Source organism: Narcine bancroftii, chromosome 7 (genome assembly GCF_036971445.1).
Source record: "Narcine bancroftii isolate sNarBan1 chromosome 7, sNarBan1.hap1, whole genome shotgun sequence".
Lineage (NCBI taxonomy): Eukaryota > Metazoa > Chordata > Chondrichthyes > Torpediniformes > Narcinidae > Narcine > Narcine bancroftii.
Window position 1 is genome coordinate 180,826,066 of NC_091475.1, and position 15,699 is coordinate 180,841,764.

Consider the following 15,699-nt stretch of genomic DNA (forward strand, 5'->3'; position numbering starts at 1 on the left):
TCATCCGCAAACAGACTGATTTTATATTCCCTGTCTTTTATTTTTATTCCTTTTATATTATTATCTCTTCTTATCGATTCTGCTAGTGGTTCTATAGCTAGCGCAAACAATAATGGTGATAGTGGGCATCCCTGCCGTGTTGACCTGCTTAAGTTAAATTGCTTTGATACATGTCCATTTACTGTCACTTTCGCTAACGGTCCCTTATATAATGCTTTAATCCAATTAATATACTTCTCCGGTAAACTGAATTTTTGCAATACTTTGAACAAGTAATTCCATTCTACTCTGTCGAAGGCCTTCTCTGCGTCTAAAGCAACTGCTACTGCCGGTGCTTTATTTCCTTCTACTGCATGAATTAAGTTAATAAATTTACAAATATTGTCTGTTGTGCGTCTTTTTTTGATAAATCCAGTTTGGTCTAAATTTACCATTTTCGGTACCTGTTCTGCTAATCTGTTCGCTAATAGTTTAGCTATTATCTTATAATCTGTGTTTAGCAGAGATATTGGTCTATATGACGCTGGTGAGAGTGGATCTTTCCCTTGTTTTAGTATCACTGTAATTATTGCTGTTTTACATGAATCTGGTAAGTTTTGTGTCTCATCAATCTGGTTGATTACATCCAGGAGGGGCGGTATTATTAGGTCTTTAAATGTTTTGTAGAATTCTATTGGGAGTCCATCCTCTCCTGGTGTCTTATTATTTGGTAAATTTTTTATTATCTCTTGTATTTCTACTGTTCCAAATGGTTCTGTTAATTTATTTTGTTCCTCTATTTGTAGTTTTGGTAGTTCAATTTTAGTCAAAAATTCATCTATTTTCCCTTCTTTCCCTTCGTTTTCGGTTCGGTATAATTGTTCATAGAATTCTCTGAAGTTTTCCTTAATTTCTTTTGGATTATATGTAATTTGTTTGTCTTTTTTCCTTGTTGCCAATACCATTTTCTTAGTTTGCTCTGTCTTAAGCTGCCATGCTAGGATTTTGTGTGTTTTTTCCCCTAGTTCATAATATTTCTGTTTTGTCTTCATTATATTCTTCTCCACCTTATATGTTTGTAATGTTTCATATTTTATTTTTTTATCCGCCAATTCTCTTCTTTTGGTTGTATCTTCCTTTATTGCTAATTTTTTTTCTATGTTTATTATTTCCCTTTCCAACTGCTCTGTTTCCTGATTATAGTCCTTCTTCATCTTGGTTGCATAACTTATTATTTGCCCTCTAATGAATGCTTTCATTGCGTCCCATAGTATAAACTTATCTTCCACTGATTCCATATTTACTTCAAAGTACATTTTTAATTGTTTTTCAATAAATTCTCTAAAATCCTGTCTTTTAAGTAGCATGGGGTTTAATCTCCATCTATACATTCTTGGAGGGATGTCTTCTAGCTCTATTGCCAATAACAGGGGTGAGTGGTCCGATAATAGTCTAGCTTTATATTCCGTTTTCCTAACTCTCCCTTGTATGTGGGCTGATAACAGGAATAGGTCTATCCTTGAGTATGTTTTATGTCTAGTCGAGTAGTATGAGTATTCCTTTTCTTTTGGGTTTTGTTTCCTCCATATGTCCACAAGTTTCATTTCTTGCATTGATTTAATTATAAATTTGGTTACTTTGTTCTTCCTATTAATTTTTTTCCCCGTTTTATCCATATTTGGATCCAAATTCAGATTGAAATCCCCTCCTATTAGTATGTTCCCTTGCGTATTAGCTACCTTCAAAAAGATATCTTGCATAAACTTTTGATCTTCTTCGTTAGGTGAATATATATTAAGTAGATTCCAAAGCTCTGAATATATCTGACATTTTATCATAACATATCTCCCTGCTGGATCTATTATTTCCTCTTCTATTTTAAATGGCACATTTTTGCTAATTAATATAGCCACTCCTCTTGCTTTTGAATTATACGATGCTGCTGTTACATGTCCTACCCAATCTCTCTTTAATTTCTTGTGCTCCAATTCAGTTAAGTGTGTTTCTTGGACAAATGCTATATCTATTTTTTCCTTTTTCAGTAAATTTAGTAGTTTCTTCCTTTTAATTTGGTTATGTATTCCATTAATATTTAGAGTCATATAGTTCAGCGTAGCCATTTTATATTTTGTTTATCTTCTCTTTCCGTTTTTCCATCATTACCTTTCCTCCTTTTCCATTTCTGTTTTCTTATTTTCAACTCTTTACCAGACAACATTCCTACAACATCCAACATTTTCCTTATTCTCCTATTTCTATCTTCTTTATCCCCAATCTCCCCTTCCCCTCCTGAGTTGCCCTTTATCCCTTGTCGGACAACCACATCTCCCCTCTCCATTTGGATTTGCGAATCCACTCGCAAGCGTCAACTGATTTTGCAGTGACCGCTCCTTTCCCCCATCCAGCCCCCCCCAGAAAAGATTTCGTTTTTTATATGTCACAAAGGTCACTCTTTTAGTTCCCTCCTTATTCTCTCTATTCCATTACCTTCCCTTATTAATTCTTGTCTATACTCTCTATGTTTTCCTCTAATTACAGATACTTTCACATATGCCCATTGTCTCTATTCACTCTTATACCTCTTTACCCGCATACATATCAATCGTGGTCATTTTTACCCTCCTTACCCGTCTTCATCCCTCAGTCTATTTTTGTCTTTACCCACATACATATCAATCGTGATAATTTTTGCTCTCATTACCCGTCTTCATCCCTCAGTCTATTTTTGTAATTGTTCTGCAAATTTTCGTGCTTCTTCTGGATCCGAGAATAGTCTGTTTTGTTGTCCTGGAATAAATATTTTCAATACCGCAGGATGCTTCAGTGTAAATTTATATCCTTTCTTCCATAAAATCGCTTTTGCTGCATTGAACTCTTTTCTCTTCTTTAGGAGTTCAAAGCTTATATCTGGATAAATGAAGATTTTTTGCCCTTTATACTCCAGTGGTTTGTTGCCCTCTCTTACTTTTTCCATTGTCTTCTCCAGTACCTTTTCTCTTGTAGTATATCTTAGGAATTTTACTACAATAGATCTTGGTTTTTGTTGTGGTTGTGGTTTAGGGGCCAATGCTCTATGTGCCCTTTCTATTTCCATTTCTTGCTGTAGTTCTGGACATCCTAGGGCCTTAGGGATCCATTCTTTTATAAACTCCCTCATATTCTTGCCTTCTACATCTTCCTTAAGGCCCACTATCTTTATGTTATTTCTTCTGTTATAATTTTCCATTATATCTATTTTTTGGGCGAGCAGGGATATGATGTTGAGGCTTTATAAGCCACTGGTGAGAGCACACTGGGAGTACTCTGAGCAATTTTTGGATCCTCATTTAAGAAAGGACATGCTGATGTTAGAGAGGGTTCAGAGGAGGTTCACAAGGATGATTCTGGAAATGAAAGGGTCATCGTATGAGGAACATTTGACAGCTCTTAGCCTGTACCCTTGTAATTTAAGAGAATGAGGAGGTATCTCAATGAAACATTTTGAATCTTGAAAAGTGTGGACAGAGTGAATATAGAAAGGTTGTTTCCCATGGTGTACATCTAGAACAAAAGGGCACAACTATAGGTTTGAGGGGCGTTCCTTAAAGCAGAGTTTCAGAGAAATTTCTTTAGTCTGAGGGTGTTAAATATGTAGAATTTGTTGCCACTGGCAGTTCTGGAGGTCAAGTCATTGGGTGTATTTATGATATAGATTGATAGATTCTTGATTAGCTAGAGCATCAAAAGTTATGGGGAGAAGGCAGGGAGTGTGGCTGAAAATGCATCAGCTCATGACTGAATGGCATGGCAGATAGCCTATTCCTGCTGCCATGTCTTACGGCATTATAAATTTGTAGTACTCAAATTATAGTGGCCAGAATGCAGAAAGAATGTCGAGGCCCTTGATCGGAATTGGAAATGTTTTCATAATCAAGGAATTTACTTTTTCTCTGAAGATGATGCAAAGAGGAAATTTCTCCTATTCATTTTTTATGGCTCAGACTAATCTTGAAGTATAAGGCAAGTTCCACATCTCTTTTTGTTGTGACATGAAAAATGCTGAGATTATAAGTACTGTATAATCATGCATTATACATTTTCTAATGTTAACTACTTTTTAATATAGTGTTCCAAGACTTCAAAGGCTATTGAGCTGCTACAATCCAAAAGAGCCAATTATCCTTGGTGAGCGTTATGGATATGGACTAGCCACTGGTGGATACAGCTATATTACAGGAGGTGGGGGGTAAGTGGGTGTGCATGTTGATTCCTATGTTCATTTGTTCACAAACAAACAAAGGTAGTCTTCAGCACAAAAATACTTGCTGAAGTACACCTCACTCTCTTCCCCTCAGTTCTGTCATTGAGCCCCCTCAGTACTCTAACACTTACTTGCCTCTCTCTTCCACACCTTGACATTCATCACAAACTCACCTGCCTGCCAAGAGGTTCCACTGCTGTGTTTGATACTGCAAGTTGTGTATTTGCCTCATCACCCACTTCTATTAGAAATGCAATGCAGTGGCATGCTTCTGCGGAGCTGATTGGATGCCAGCCATCCTCAACCTTGAGGGGCTGCTTAAGAAGGGAAATAAGTGGCACATAAAATGGTGAAGCAAATGAGATTAAATCTAGTTGGTCTTGAGCTGTGCAACCTTGGCACCATCTAGTTTTCTGTGTGTAGCTATTTAAATCTGAATAAGGATAGGGAACTTTTTCTTTGCTCCAGCAAAATGAGACTTGTTTTGTCAGTGCGTAACCATATAACCATTTACGGAATGGAAACAGGCCACGTTGGCCTTTCGAGTCCGCACCGGTTCACTGATTTTGTGCGCCCTCTTCAGGCATTGGTCCCGGTAGATCTTCATTCAATAACGATGGGCGAATTCAATGCAGGTGGAATCAGATATGAGCAAACAGATTGGCTGTCTGTGAACCAAAAATAGTAATACTTAGCTACAATTTCTATTGAACTTAATATTCACGGGCAAAATTTATTTATTGGCTAGACTTATTTTTCCTCATCAACGGGAACATTTTGGATGTTTCGTTGTATTTTTTTAAAAATAAAAACTAGACAATGCTAGAAGCAGCACATCATACAGCATCTGTGGGTGGAGAAACAGTTAATGTTTCTTATCAGGGGCCTGTTCTGACAAAGAGGTCCTGTACATGAAACTGCTTCTCTTATTACAGATTTCTGACTTGTGAAATTTTTCCTCCAACTTCTGTTTTGTTGTTTTATTTCCAGCACCTGTAGTTTTTGATATTCATTTTAGAATGTTATAATGAACATTAAGTTATCATATCAGTAGGGTGTTATAACATTTCATTCTTAGCTCTTGTTCATGATATGTGAATAAATTTGTCAACAAGAATTCTATTATTAGGATTAACATTTTTTTTAATTCTGAAAGAGGCTAATGACAATTTCAATCCAATCTGATTGTGTTCATAGTGTTACCACAAATTGTTAATATTTTGATCCCATTGTAAAAAAAAATTGTGTAGACTCTTGGGAGTTATCAAAGGTTTAAATCCTGGAAACCAAAATAATAATTGGAAAATAGTATTGAAAGCTTCCAAGGATTATTACAAAGAACACCCTTTTTATTGGGGAACATCATGTGATGCCATGAGAGATGACATACAGTCCCATGACTCCCGCGGGATTTAATAAAAAAAGTACTTAATTAGAAAAGTTTTATAAATCAAAACAGTTTTAAAGTAGGTATAAAGTTGTTAACTATTTCTCAACTATGTCACTAAAGAAAGAAAAAGCTCTTACGTCAACTACAACTACAAGATCTGAAAATAAGAAAAAGAAAGAAGCCGGGCCTACCTTGACTCCGAAGCAGGCTCCTGACTTATCTTCAGGATCTGCTGGTGAAGATTCAGGTGAGGGAATGTCCTCCGGAGCCATCCTTGCGTCAAGTCACAAAGATGATGCTAGTGGAAGACCAAGAAGTGCTTTGCGCATGCTCAGTGCAGCTGAACACCAGGCTATGAAAAAAATCCAGTAAATCTTAAGGGACAGTCCGGCCTGTCAGTTTCAGAACACTAGCCCAGTAGAAGAAGATTCAGAAGACTCTGAAAGTGAATAACATGTATCAAGTTCAGGAGTTGAACAAAAAGAGGCAGGAAAAAGATTCTTAGGAAGAAGTGAGCAAGATAGAATCAGAAATGTTTGAATTTCAAATTAAAATAATTTCAAGCTATTAAATAAAGCTACAAGTCTCAGAGGAACTGAAACAAGTTAAAGTCGATAAAGCTTTGAATATGATGAATGAAGTTACACTGAGAATGGATAAATTGGAAAATAAAGTTGAAAATTTTCAAGATAATGTGCAGAGATAAGTATTGAAGAAAGATCTAATGTATGTGAAGATTCAATGACTGTTTTAATTTCAATCAATGAGAAACTGATGGATAAAGAGGACACAGGAAAATTTTAGTAGAAGGATCAATGTTAAGATAGTGGGACTATCTGAGGCAAAGAAAGAACCAATGTGATTCATTTTTTTCAAGAATGGATTCTGAAGATATTTGGAGAAGAACATTTTGAAGTTAAGATTTTAATTGAAAGAGCCCGTAGAGCTTTATGACCCAAGCCGTTTCCGAACCAGAGACCGATCTACACTGGTTAGATTTTTGAATATCAGGATAGAGAGATGCTTCTGGGTTTGGCCATGAAAAGAGCTAAGGAAGGAGATAAAATTTTCTTTTATCCAGATTTGAGTCAATCTTAGTTAAAGAGGAGGAAAGAATTTAATCCTGTTAAAACAGCTTTGTTAGATAAAGGTTAAAAATTTGTGTAATGTTATCCTGCTACCTTGAACATTTTTGTACCAGGCCAACAGAATGTCTTTTTTAGAAATTTTGTTTAAGCTGAAGATTATATTCAGAACTTGCCCAATGTTCAATCATTAGAGAGAACTGATTTGTTGCAATGAATTCTTTTCTTTATTTTTTTAGTTGATCTTTTGAATTTCTCTGATGGATGAGAGAATTGAAATGATACCATTGTTGTTTTTTCATTAGATGAAAACTGATGTTTTGATGAATTAATGTCCATCCCCACAGAGTCGGGAGAGGTGTTTAAGTTCATTTTTGGCAGTTTATGTGTATTTTCGTGCTATTACCATGACCTATAAAGTGCTGTACCTTATGGCATTTGTTGGGTAGGGATTTTTGATTTATTTTCTTTTTTCTCTTTCTAGTAGTAATTAAATGTGCTATATTTAATCTTTTTGATATCTTTTTTAGATTGCAGGTGGCAAAGCTTGAGATCATAATATTGTATGGGAATTCTTCCTGGATGGGAGAGATGAAAAGGGATTTAAAAATAAGGAAATATGAATAAAGAAATTAAGATTGTTAGTGTTAATATTAATGGGCCAATAAAAAGAAACAAGTTATTATCTTATATAAAGAAATTAGGGGTGGATATATTTTTTTTTACAAGAAACTCATTTAACTGGAAAAGAACATTTAAAATTGAAAAGAGATTGGATAGGCCAAGTAATTTTTTCTTCATTTAATTCTAAACATAGGAACATAGGAAGTAGGAACAGGAGTAGGCCAAAAATGGCCCATCGAGCCTGCTCCGCCATTGAATACGATCATGGCTGATCTAATTTATGACCTAACTCCACCTACCTGCCTTCTCCCCATATTCCCTAATTCCTCTATCATGTAAAAATTTACCTCACCGAATTTTAAATATGTTTAATGAGGCAGCCTCAACCACTTCCCTGGTTAGAGAATTCCAAACATTCACTACTCTCTGGGAAAAACTATTTTTCCTCATCTCTGTCCTAAATCTACTCCCCCGAATCTTGAGACTGTGTCCTCTCGTTTTAGTTTCCCCAGCCAGCTCAAAAAACCTTCCTACATCTATCCTATCCATACCCTTCATAATCCTATATGTTTCTATAAGATCTCCTCTCATTCTTCTGAACTCAAGCGAATACAATCCTAGACGATTTAATCTTTCATCATAAGTCAACCCCTTCATCCCAGAGATCAACCTAGTAAACCTCCTCTGGACCGTCTCCAAAGCCAGTATATCCTTACTCAAATATGGAGACCAGAAATGGACACAGTACTCCAGGTGCGGTCTCACCAGTACCTTATACAGTTGCAACATTACCTCCCTACTCCTGAATTCAATTCCTCTAGCGATGAAGGCCAACATTCTATTTGCCTTCTTAATAACCTGCTGCACCTGCAACCTAACTTTTTGCGATTCACGCACAAGCACTCCCAAGTCCCTTTACACAACAGCATGCTGTAGTTTTTCACCCTTTAAATAATATTCAGCTCTTTTATTTTTCTTGCCAAAGTGGATAACCTCACACTTACTCTCATTGAACTCCATCTTCCAGACCTTTCCCCACTCATCCAGCTTAACTATATCTCTCTGCAGACTCTCCACATCCTCATTACAATTTGCTCTTCCACTCAATTTGGTGTCATCCGCAAACTTGGCTACACCACATTTTGTCCCCTCCTCCAAGTCATCAATGTAAATGATGAACAGATGTGGGCTTAACACTGACCCCTGCGGCACTCCACTTACCACTCTCTGCCAACCTGAAAAACTCCCATTTATCCCGACTCTCTGCCTCCTATCAGACAACCAATTTTCAATCCAGGCCAATATACTTCCCCGGACTCCACTTTCCTGTTGGTCGTGGGAAGTGGTACTGAGAAGTCTCTTGTGGGGCACCTTATCAAACGCTTTCTGGAAATCTAAATATACAACATCAACCTGTTCTCTATCCACCGCACCCATTATATCCTCAAAGAATCCCAACAAGTTTATCAAACAAGATCTTCCCTTTCTAAAACCATGCTGTGTCTGCCTGATTGAACCCTTGCGTTCCAAAAGTTTCACTATTTCATCTTTAATGACGGCTTCAAGCATTTTTCCAACTACAGACGTCAAGCTAATTGGCCAATAATTTCCAATCTTCTGCCTACATCCCTTCTTAAAAAGTGGCATGACATTTGCTGTCTTCCAGTCTGCCGGGACCTGCCCAGAATCCAAGGAATCTTGGTATATGACCACCAATGCATCAACTATAACTTCTACCATTTCCTTCAGAACCCTTGGATGCATATCATCAGGACCAGGTGATTTGTCTGGCTTTAGTCCCATTAGTTTCTCCATCACTACTTCCTTTGTAACAACTATTTTATCAAGGCCCTCCCCAACATTCGCATCTTTAACTCCGCACTTGGGCATGCTGGACGTGTCTTCCACCGTGAAGACTGACACAAAATATTTGTTTAATGCCTCGACCATTTCCTCATTTTTTGCTACCAGTTTTCCTTTCTCATCCTCCAAGGGTCCTATGTTAACTCTGGCCACCCTCTTCCGTTTTATATATTTATAAAATTTTTTGCTTTCTGTTTTTATATTTTGTGCCAATTTACTTTCATAATCCTTTTTCCCATTTCTTATTACCCGCTTTGTAACCCCTTGTTGTCTCTTAAAGTTTTACACCTGCGCCTTCAATTTTATACTCTCCTTTATTTCCTTTGTTAACCACGGTTGATTTTTCCCTCTTTTGCTGCCCTTTTTCCTGACCGGAATATATTTTTGTTGAGCATTACAAAATATTTCTTTGAAAATCTTCCACTGTTCCTCAACTGTTTCATCAATTAGTCTGTGCTCCCAGTCCACTCTGCCCAATTCCTCCCTCATCCTATGGTAGTCACCCCTGTTTAAGCATAATATATTAGTTTTAGATCTAACTATTTTCCCTTCCATCTGAATGAGAAATTCAATCATACTATGATCGCTATTTCCCAGATGGTCTCTGACTATTACATCATTTACTCTACCTATCTCATTGCACAACACTAGATCCAGGAGAGCATTTTCTCTTGTGGGTTCCTTAACACGCTGCTGAAGAAAGCTATCGCGGATGCATTCTATGAAGTGCTCTTCTAGACTCCCACGACCAACTTGATTTTCCCAATCTATGTGGAAGTTAAAGTCCCCCATGATGACTGCCGTATCATTATTACATGCCTCACTTATCTCTCTATTTATTTCCTGTGCCACTAAACTATTGTTATTTGGTGGGCGATAGATAACACCCACCAATAATTTTTTCCCTTTGTTATTCTTTATCTCTTCCCAAATGGACTCAACAATCAGTTGCATTGGTGGTTCAGTGGTAGAATTCTCGCCTGCCAAATGGACTCAACATTATGCTCTTTAGATCTTATATCATTCCTCACTACTGCCTGGAGCTTATCTTTGATTAAGAGTGCAACTCCACCTCCCTTACCATCCTGTCTATCTCTTTGCACCACCTGATACCCTTGAAAGTTTAATTACCATTTAGGGTCACCTTGTAGCCATGTTTCCGTGATGGCTACCAAATCATAGGCATGGGTACCGATTTGCGCCTCAAGTTCACTAACCTTATTTCTAATACTGCGGGCATTCAGATAAAGTGCCCTTATGCTCTTTGTCCTTTTTAATATGTAGTGACTTCTGTAACCTTTTCTTTTGATTTTTCTGCCCACTATTTTTCTTTGTAATTTTCTTAAGACTATCATTGACCCGAAAACTCACTGCACCATCTGATTTTTTTTTACTTTCTCCTCCCAACATTACTTTTCCTATTTTACTTTTCCTGGCCATTACTTTATCTTCCCTTCCCTTTTCCCTATCACTCTGGTTCCCATACCCCTGCCAAATTAGTTTAAACCTTGCCCCACTGCTGTACTAGACATACTTGCCAAAATGTTGACACCTTTTGGATTTAGGTGCAACCCGTCCCTCTTGTAAAGATCATGCCTTCCCCAAAAGAGATCCCAATGATCCAAGAAGCCAAATCCTTGCCTTGTACACCAGCACCTCAGCCACACGTTCATTTTCCTTATCCTTACATTCTTTTCATCACTTGCATTTGGAACAGGTAGTAATCCCAAGATCACCACCCTAGCATTCCTGTCTTTCAGCTTTCGTCCCAGCTCACTGTAATCCCTTTTCATTACCTCCTCCCTTTTCTTGTCAATGTCGTTTGTATCCACATGTACCAAGACATCAGGCTGCTCTCCCTCTCAGAATATTTTGGACCCGATTTGTGATATCTCGTACCCTTGCACCAGGGAGACAGCACACCATGCGGGTATACTTGTCTGGCTCACAGAACCTCCTGTCTGTACCCCTGACAATGGAGTCCCCAATAACTACTGCATTTCTCCTTTTCCTTTTCTTTTGCACCACTCTGCCAGGCTCATTGCCATTGACCTGGTGCCCGTGGCCATCTTCTGTCCAGTCATCTCCCTCAACAGAATCCAACACAACATAACTGTTGCTGAGTGGGATAGTCACTGGTGTGCTCTCCATTTTTCTCGCTTTTTTCTTTCCCCCCCTGATGGTTTCCCACTGACCTGACACGGGTTCTGGAGTATTTATCGGCCTGAAAGTTGAGTCGATTAACTCCTCACTCTCCCTTACAAGCCGCAGGTCATCAATCTGCAACTCCATATCCCTAATTCTCTCCCTTAGTAACTGCATCTCGGTACTCCTGGTGCAGATGTGGCCATTTGGGAGGGTGGAGGTCACCCATTGTTCCCACATCTGACACCCAGTACAGAGCACTAACCCTATTGGCATGACTCTGAATTTGAAGGCAAATAACTCAGCTTACCTTTTCTCCTTGCCTGCTTTCGCCGAAGCCTGATAAGCCAAAGCCAGGAAGTCTCACTCCTTCACTGCTCCTGATGAGCCAAAGCCAGGAAGTCTCACTCCTTCATTGCTCCACTCACTCACTGAGCCACTCCTCACTGGCCGCTCGCTCCCCTTTCACTCCTTTTATTGGCCCCTTGACCAATTAACCCTGTCACTTTCAGCAAGCTCCTCCTCCTCTGATTCACAGCCCAACTCTCTCCAAGCTCCTCCTCTGACTCCTAGCTGAACCAAGCCCCGGTAAGCCCCTGACTTTAATAGCTTACCTTCTCCTCACTTTCAGCAAGCTCCTCCTCCTCTGACTCACTTTCTGCAAGCTCCTCCTCCTCTGACTCACTTTCAGCAAGCTCCTCCTCCTCTGACTCACAGCCCGACTCTCTCCAAGCTCCTCCTCCAACTCACAGCCGAACCAAGTAGGCCCAAGCCCCGGTAAGCCCCTGACTTTAATAGTTTACGTTCTCCTCTGATTCACAGCCCGACTCTCTCCAAGCTCCTCCTCCGACTCCCAGCCGAACCAAATAGCAAGGGGAATAGCAATTTTAATTAAGAAAAATTTGCCAATTAAAGTTCAGAACGTTGTTATGGACCCTGCAGGTAGATGTATAATGGTGAAATGTCAGATATTTTCTGAAATGTGGACCTTTTTGAATATTTATGCGCCTAACTGAGATGATGAATAATTTATAGAGGACACTTTTTTAAATTTGGCGGATGCACAGGAGAATGTTTTAATAAGAGGTGATTTTAATTTTTGTTTAGACCCTTTGTTAGATAGGTCTTCAAGAATATTTTGGATCTAATTTTTAAAATTGGATTGAAGCACTTTATAAAAGTCCTAAAGCTAAAGTAATGACTAATGGGCAGATGTCTCAATAATTTAACTTAACTAGATTGAGTAGGCAAGGATGCCCTTTTATCTCCAGCTCTGTTTGTATTGGCTATAGAGCCTCATGCGCAAATGATTTGTGCAGATAAGCCGTTAAAAGGTTTTATGGTAAACCAAGTTGAACACAAGATTAGTTTGTTTGCAGATGATGTTTTAGCATATTTGACTCAACCACAATTTGTCAATACCCAAAGTCTATTATCGATTGATAGAATATGGAATAGTTTCTGGTTATAAAAGTAATCGTGATAAAAGTGAATTTACGGAATTAGTACAAGGTGATTATTGACAATGTCAAAGGGATATTCAATTTAGATGGCCTAGTGATGGTATTAAGTACTTAGGGAGACGCATAGGTAATAATTTGAAAAGTTTATCTAAATTAAATTATATTCTGTTACTTAAGAAAATAAATGAAGATCTGAAGAGATGGGTAAATTTTAAATGGAAGAGTTAATTGTATTAAAATGAGTATTTTTCCAAGAATTCAATATTTGTTTCAAAGCTTACCAATTTTCGTCCCTCAGAATTTTTTTCAGGAATTCATTAAACAAGTTAGGAAATTTCTTTGGAAAGGTAAGATGGCAAGAGTATTGATGGAAAAATTAACATAGAAATATGAACAGGGTGGATTACAACTTCCTAACTTTAAAAATTATTATAAAGCAGCACAATTGAGGTTTCTGGTTCTTTAATTGGAAACATGAAACCAGAGTAGGTGGAAATTGAGTTGAATAAAATTGGAGAAGATATAGCTGAAGAATTTATTTAAAATGGGAATCAAGTTTGATGATTGCTGATAGGGATGCCCCATTATTGAAACATTTGATTAATATCTGGAATAAGATTAATTTGGAAAATGATGGAAGCTCTCTGTCATCATTAGTCAATCCTCTTGTAACTCTCAAAAGATAATCCTTTTTTAAATATATAGTTTCGTAAAAGAATTTGCAAAATAGGGGATTATGATGGGAGTGGTCGATTGATGTCATTTGATCAACTGAGAACTAAATATGATATTCTGCATAATACCCTTTTTTGTTATTTCCAATGGAGAGCTTATATGAGAGATAAATTAGGACTGGGAATGTTATTAATGAATTGTACTGATTTTTAGAACAATTGGTTACTGATGGAATTGTTAAGAAATTTATTTCATTGGTATATATGAAATTTCAGGAGAAAATGCTTAAATTAGTTTTATTTAGGTCAAAGGAAAGATGGGAATATGATTTAAATATATCAATAGATCAGCAGATTTGGCAAAATTTATGTAATGATGCAATGACTAATACAATTAAAGTAATATATAGAGCACTTCAGTATAATTATTTACATAAATTTTACCTTGCGCCTCAAAAATTGAATAGATGAAAATCGGATATATCAGGCCAATGTTTTAGATGTGGTGAAGAAATTCAAACTATTCTTCATTCTATTTGGTCTTGTTTAAAAGTTAAACCTTTTTGGATTTCTATTAGTGAATTTTTGGAACAAGTTACAGGAATTTTGAGGTTGAATCCTGAGCTATTTTTGATGGGGAACTTTCAGAATATAATTCCTAAATTAGATTTATCAGATTCTCAATTGAAATTTGTTATATTAATCCTGGTGATAGCGAGGAAGTATATTGCTGTTACTTGGAAGTCAGATGTTTCTTTAACATTAGGAAGGTGCCAAACAGAAATTCAAAGTTGTATTCCATTAGAGAAAAAAAAATCGCATATAATTTGAGGGGCAAATATCCTATCTTTATGCAGATTTGGAGCCTGTACGCTCAAACATGAGAATTGAATTTATGAATAATTCCTTCAATTTTCTCAATAAATCATGTTTTTTGTGAAAATGTTTTTATATCAGTATTCCAAGAGCAATCCATCTATATATATATGTATAAATTATATTTCTTTTAATATACCCTTTATATTTCTTTTAGTATTTTTAGTTTCTTTAATATATTATTTTTGTAGTTTTAGTTTAGATTTTTTGGGGTAGATTGTGGGTGGTTTGGGGGGAGTGGTGGTTGGGAAGGTGTTAAATTGTTTTTTTTTTCTTTTTTTTCTTTTTCTCTTTATATAAAATCAACATGTATCTAATTTATTTTTTGTCACGTTGTGAAATATGAAGACTTTAATTTTGCATGTGTTTATTATAAATAAAATATTTTAAAAAACCCTTATTGAATTTCTGAAAACGTTGTGAACGTTTTTCTGTGCTAATGCATTTTCTGACATTTGGTTTTATTTCTAAACCTGCAACATCACAGTATATACAGTATTTATTATATTCTGCTTTTAAAATTTGGCTCTGGTTATTACAGAGGGACAAAATTTTGGAAGTTAAGTATGTTGCACAGTAGTTTATTGCAAGGTTGACAGTATTGATTCCAGAAAGAATATCTTTGTGTGGCCCAATTTTGTTTTGTCTCAGTGTTTCATTCAATATTGTAATTAGTTTTCAGAACTGTAAACCCTAAATTTCCAACTTGACAAAGGGGGATTTAGAAAATCTGATGCAGGACAAATGCGAATTGGAACCAACAGAAAATATTGGAAAGGGTTCCAATTTGCAAAGAGAAAACAGTATGGTACAGTTTTGTTCTGGTACTATGTATGAAAGATTAGTCAGGGAAGACAAAGAAGTCAGCAGAAGGAATCCAATTTGAGGTTAAGGTCCAGAGCAGTCTTATTTTAGAAAAAAAAATCTAATCAAGGATATGGAAGCTTTAGGTCCCACACAACAACTGAAATAAAATTCTCAATCCAATTATAAGAACATGTAAGATCTGATAAATATAACTGCAAAGCTGAAAATAAAGGGAATAGTTTTAACAATTTGATGAAGAGATGGAAGAAAATGCTCAAGAAATAAATGGAAGATTCAAAGCTAATTGCTCAATTATTTATTGATCCTTAAATGCTGAACAGTTTGGTGAGTATTAGATTTAACTAAGTAAAATAAAAGGCAATTAACAGTAAGAATGAAGTGCAGATACTATGAAGGACAATAGGTTTATTTCTCTAAAGGGCATGAGTGAATTGTTGGGTGCTTACAATAAATCAACAGATTCTCTTTTATGATGTCATTCTGTGTTTATCACTCCAAGAATTAAATGGAGTTAGTCATTGAGATGTATGGC

General features: G+C 36.8%; 1 protein-coding gene across 5 annotated transcripts in view; it reads left to right on the forward strand.

Annotated features, from left to right (window-relative positions):
- Positions 1-15,699, forward strand: part of b3glcta (beta 3-glucosyltransferase a) — a 155,725-nt gene that overhangs the window by 130,658 nt on the left and 9,368 nt on the right. For 4 of the 5 annotated variants that reach the window (XM_069892526.1, XM_069892529.1, XM_069892525.1 and 1 more), the window contains exon 13: positions 4,085-4,204. The exons of the other annotated variant lie outside the window; for it this stretch is intronic. In XM_069892526.1, coding sequence (XP_069748627.1) covers positions 4,085-4,204 — 120 coding nt within the window. The remainder of the gene's footprint in view (positions 1-4,084; positions 4,205-15,699) is intronic. 5 annotated transcript variants of the gene reach the window in all.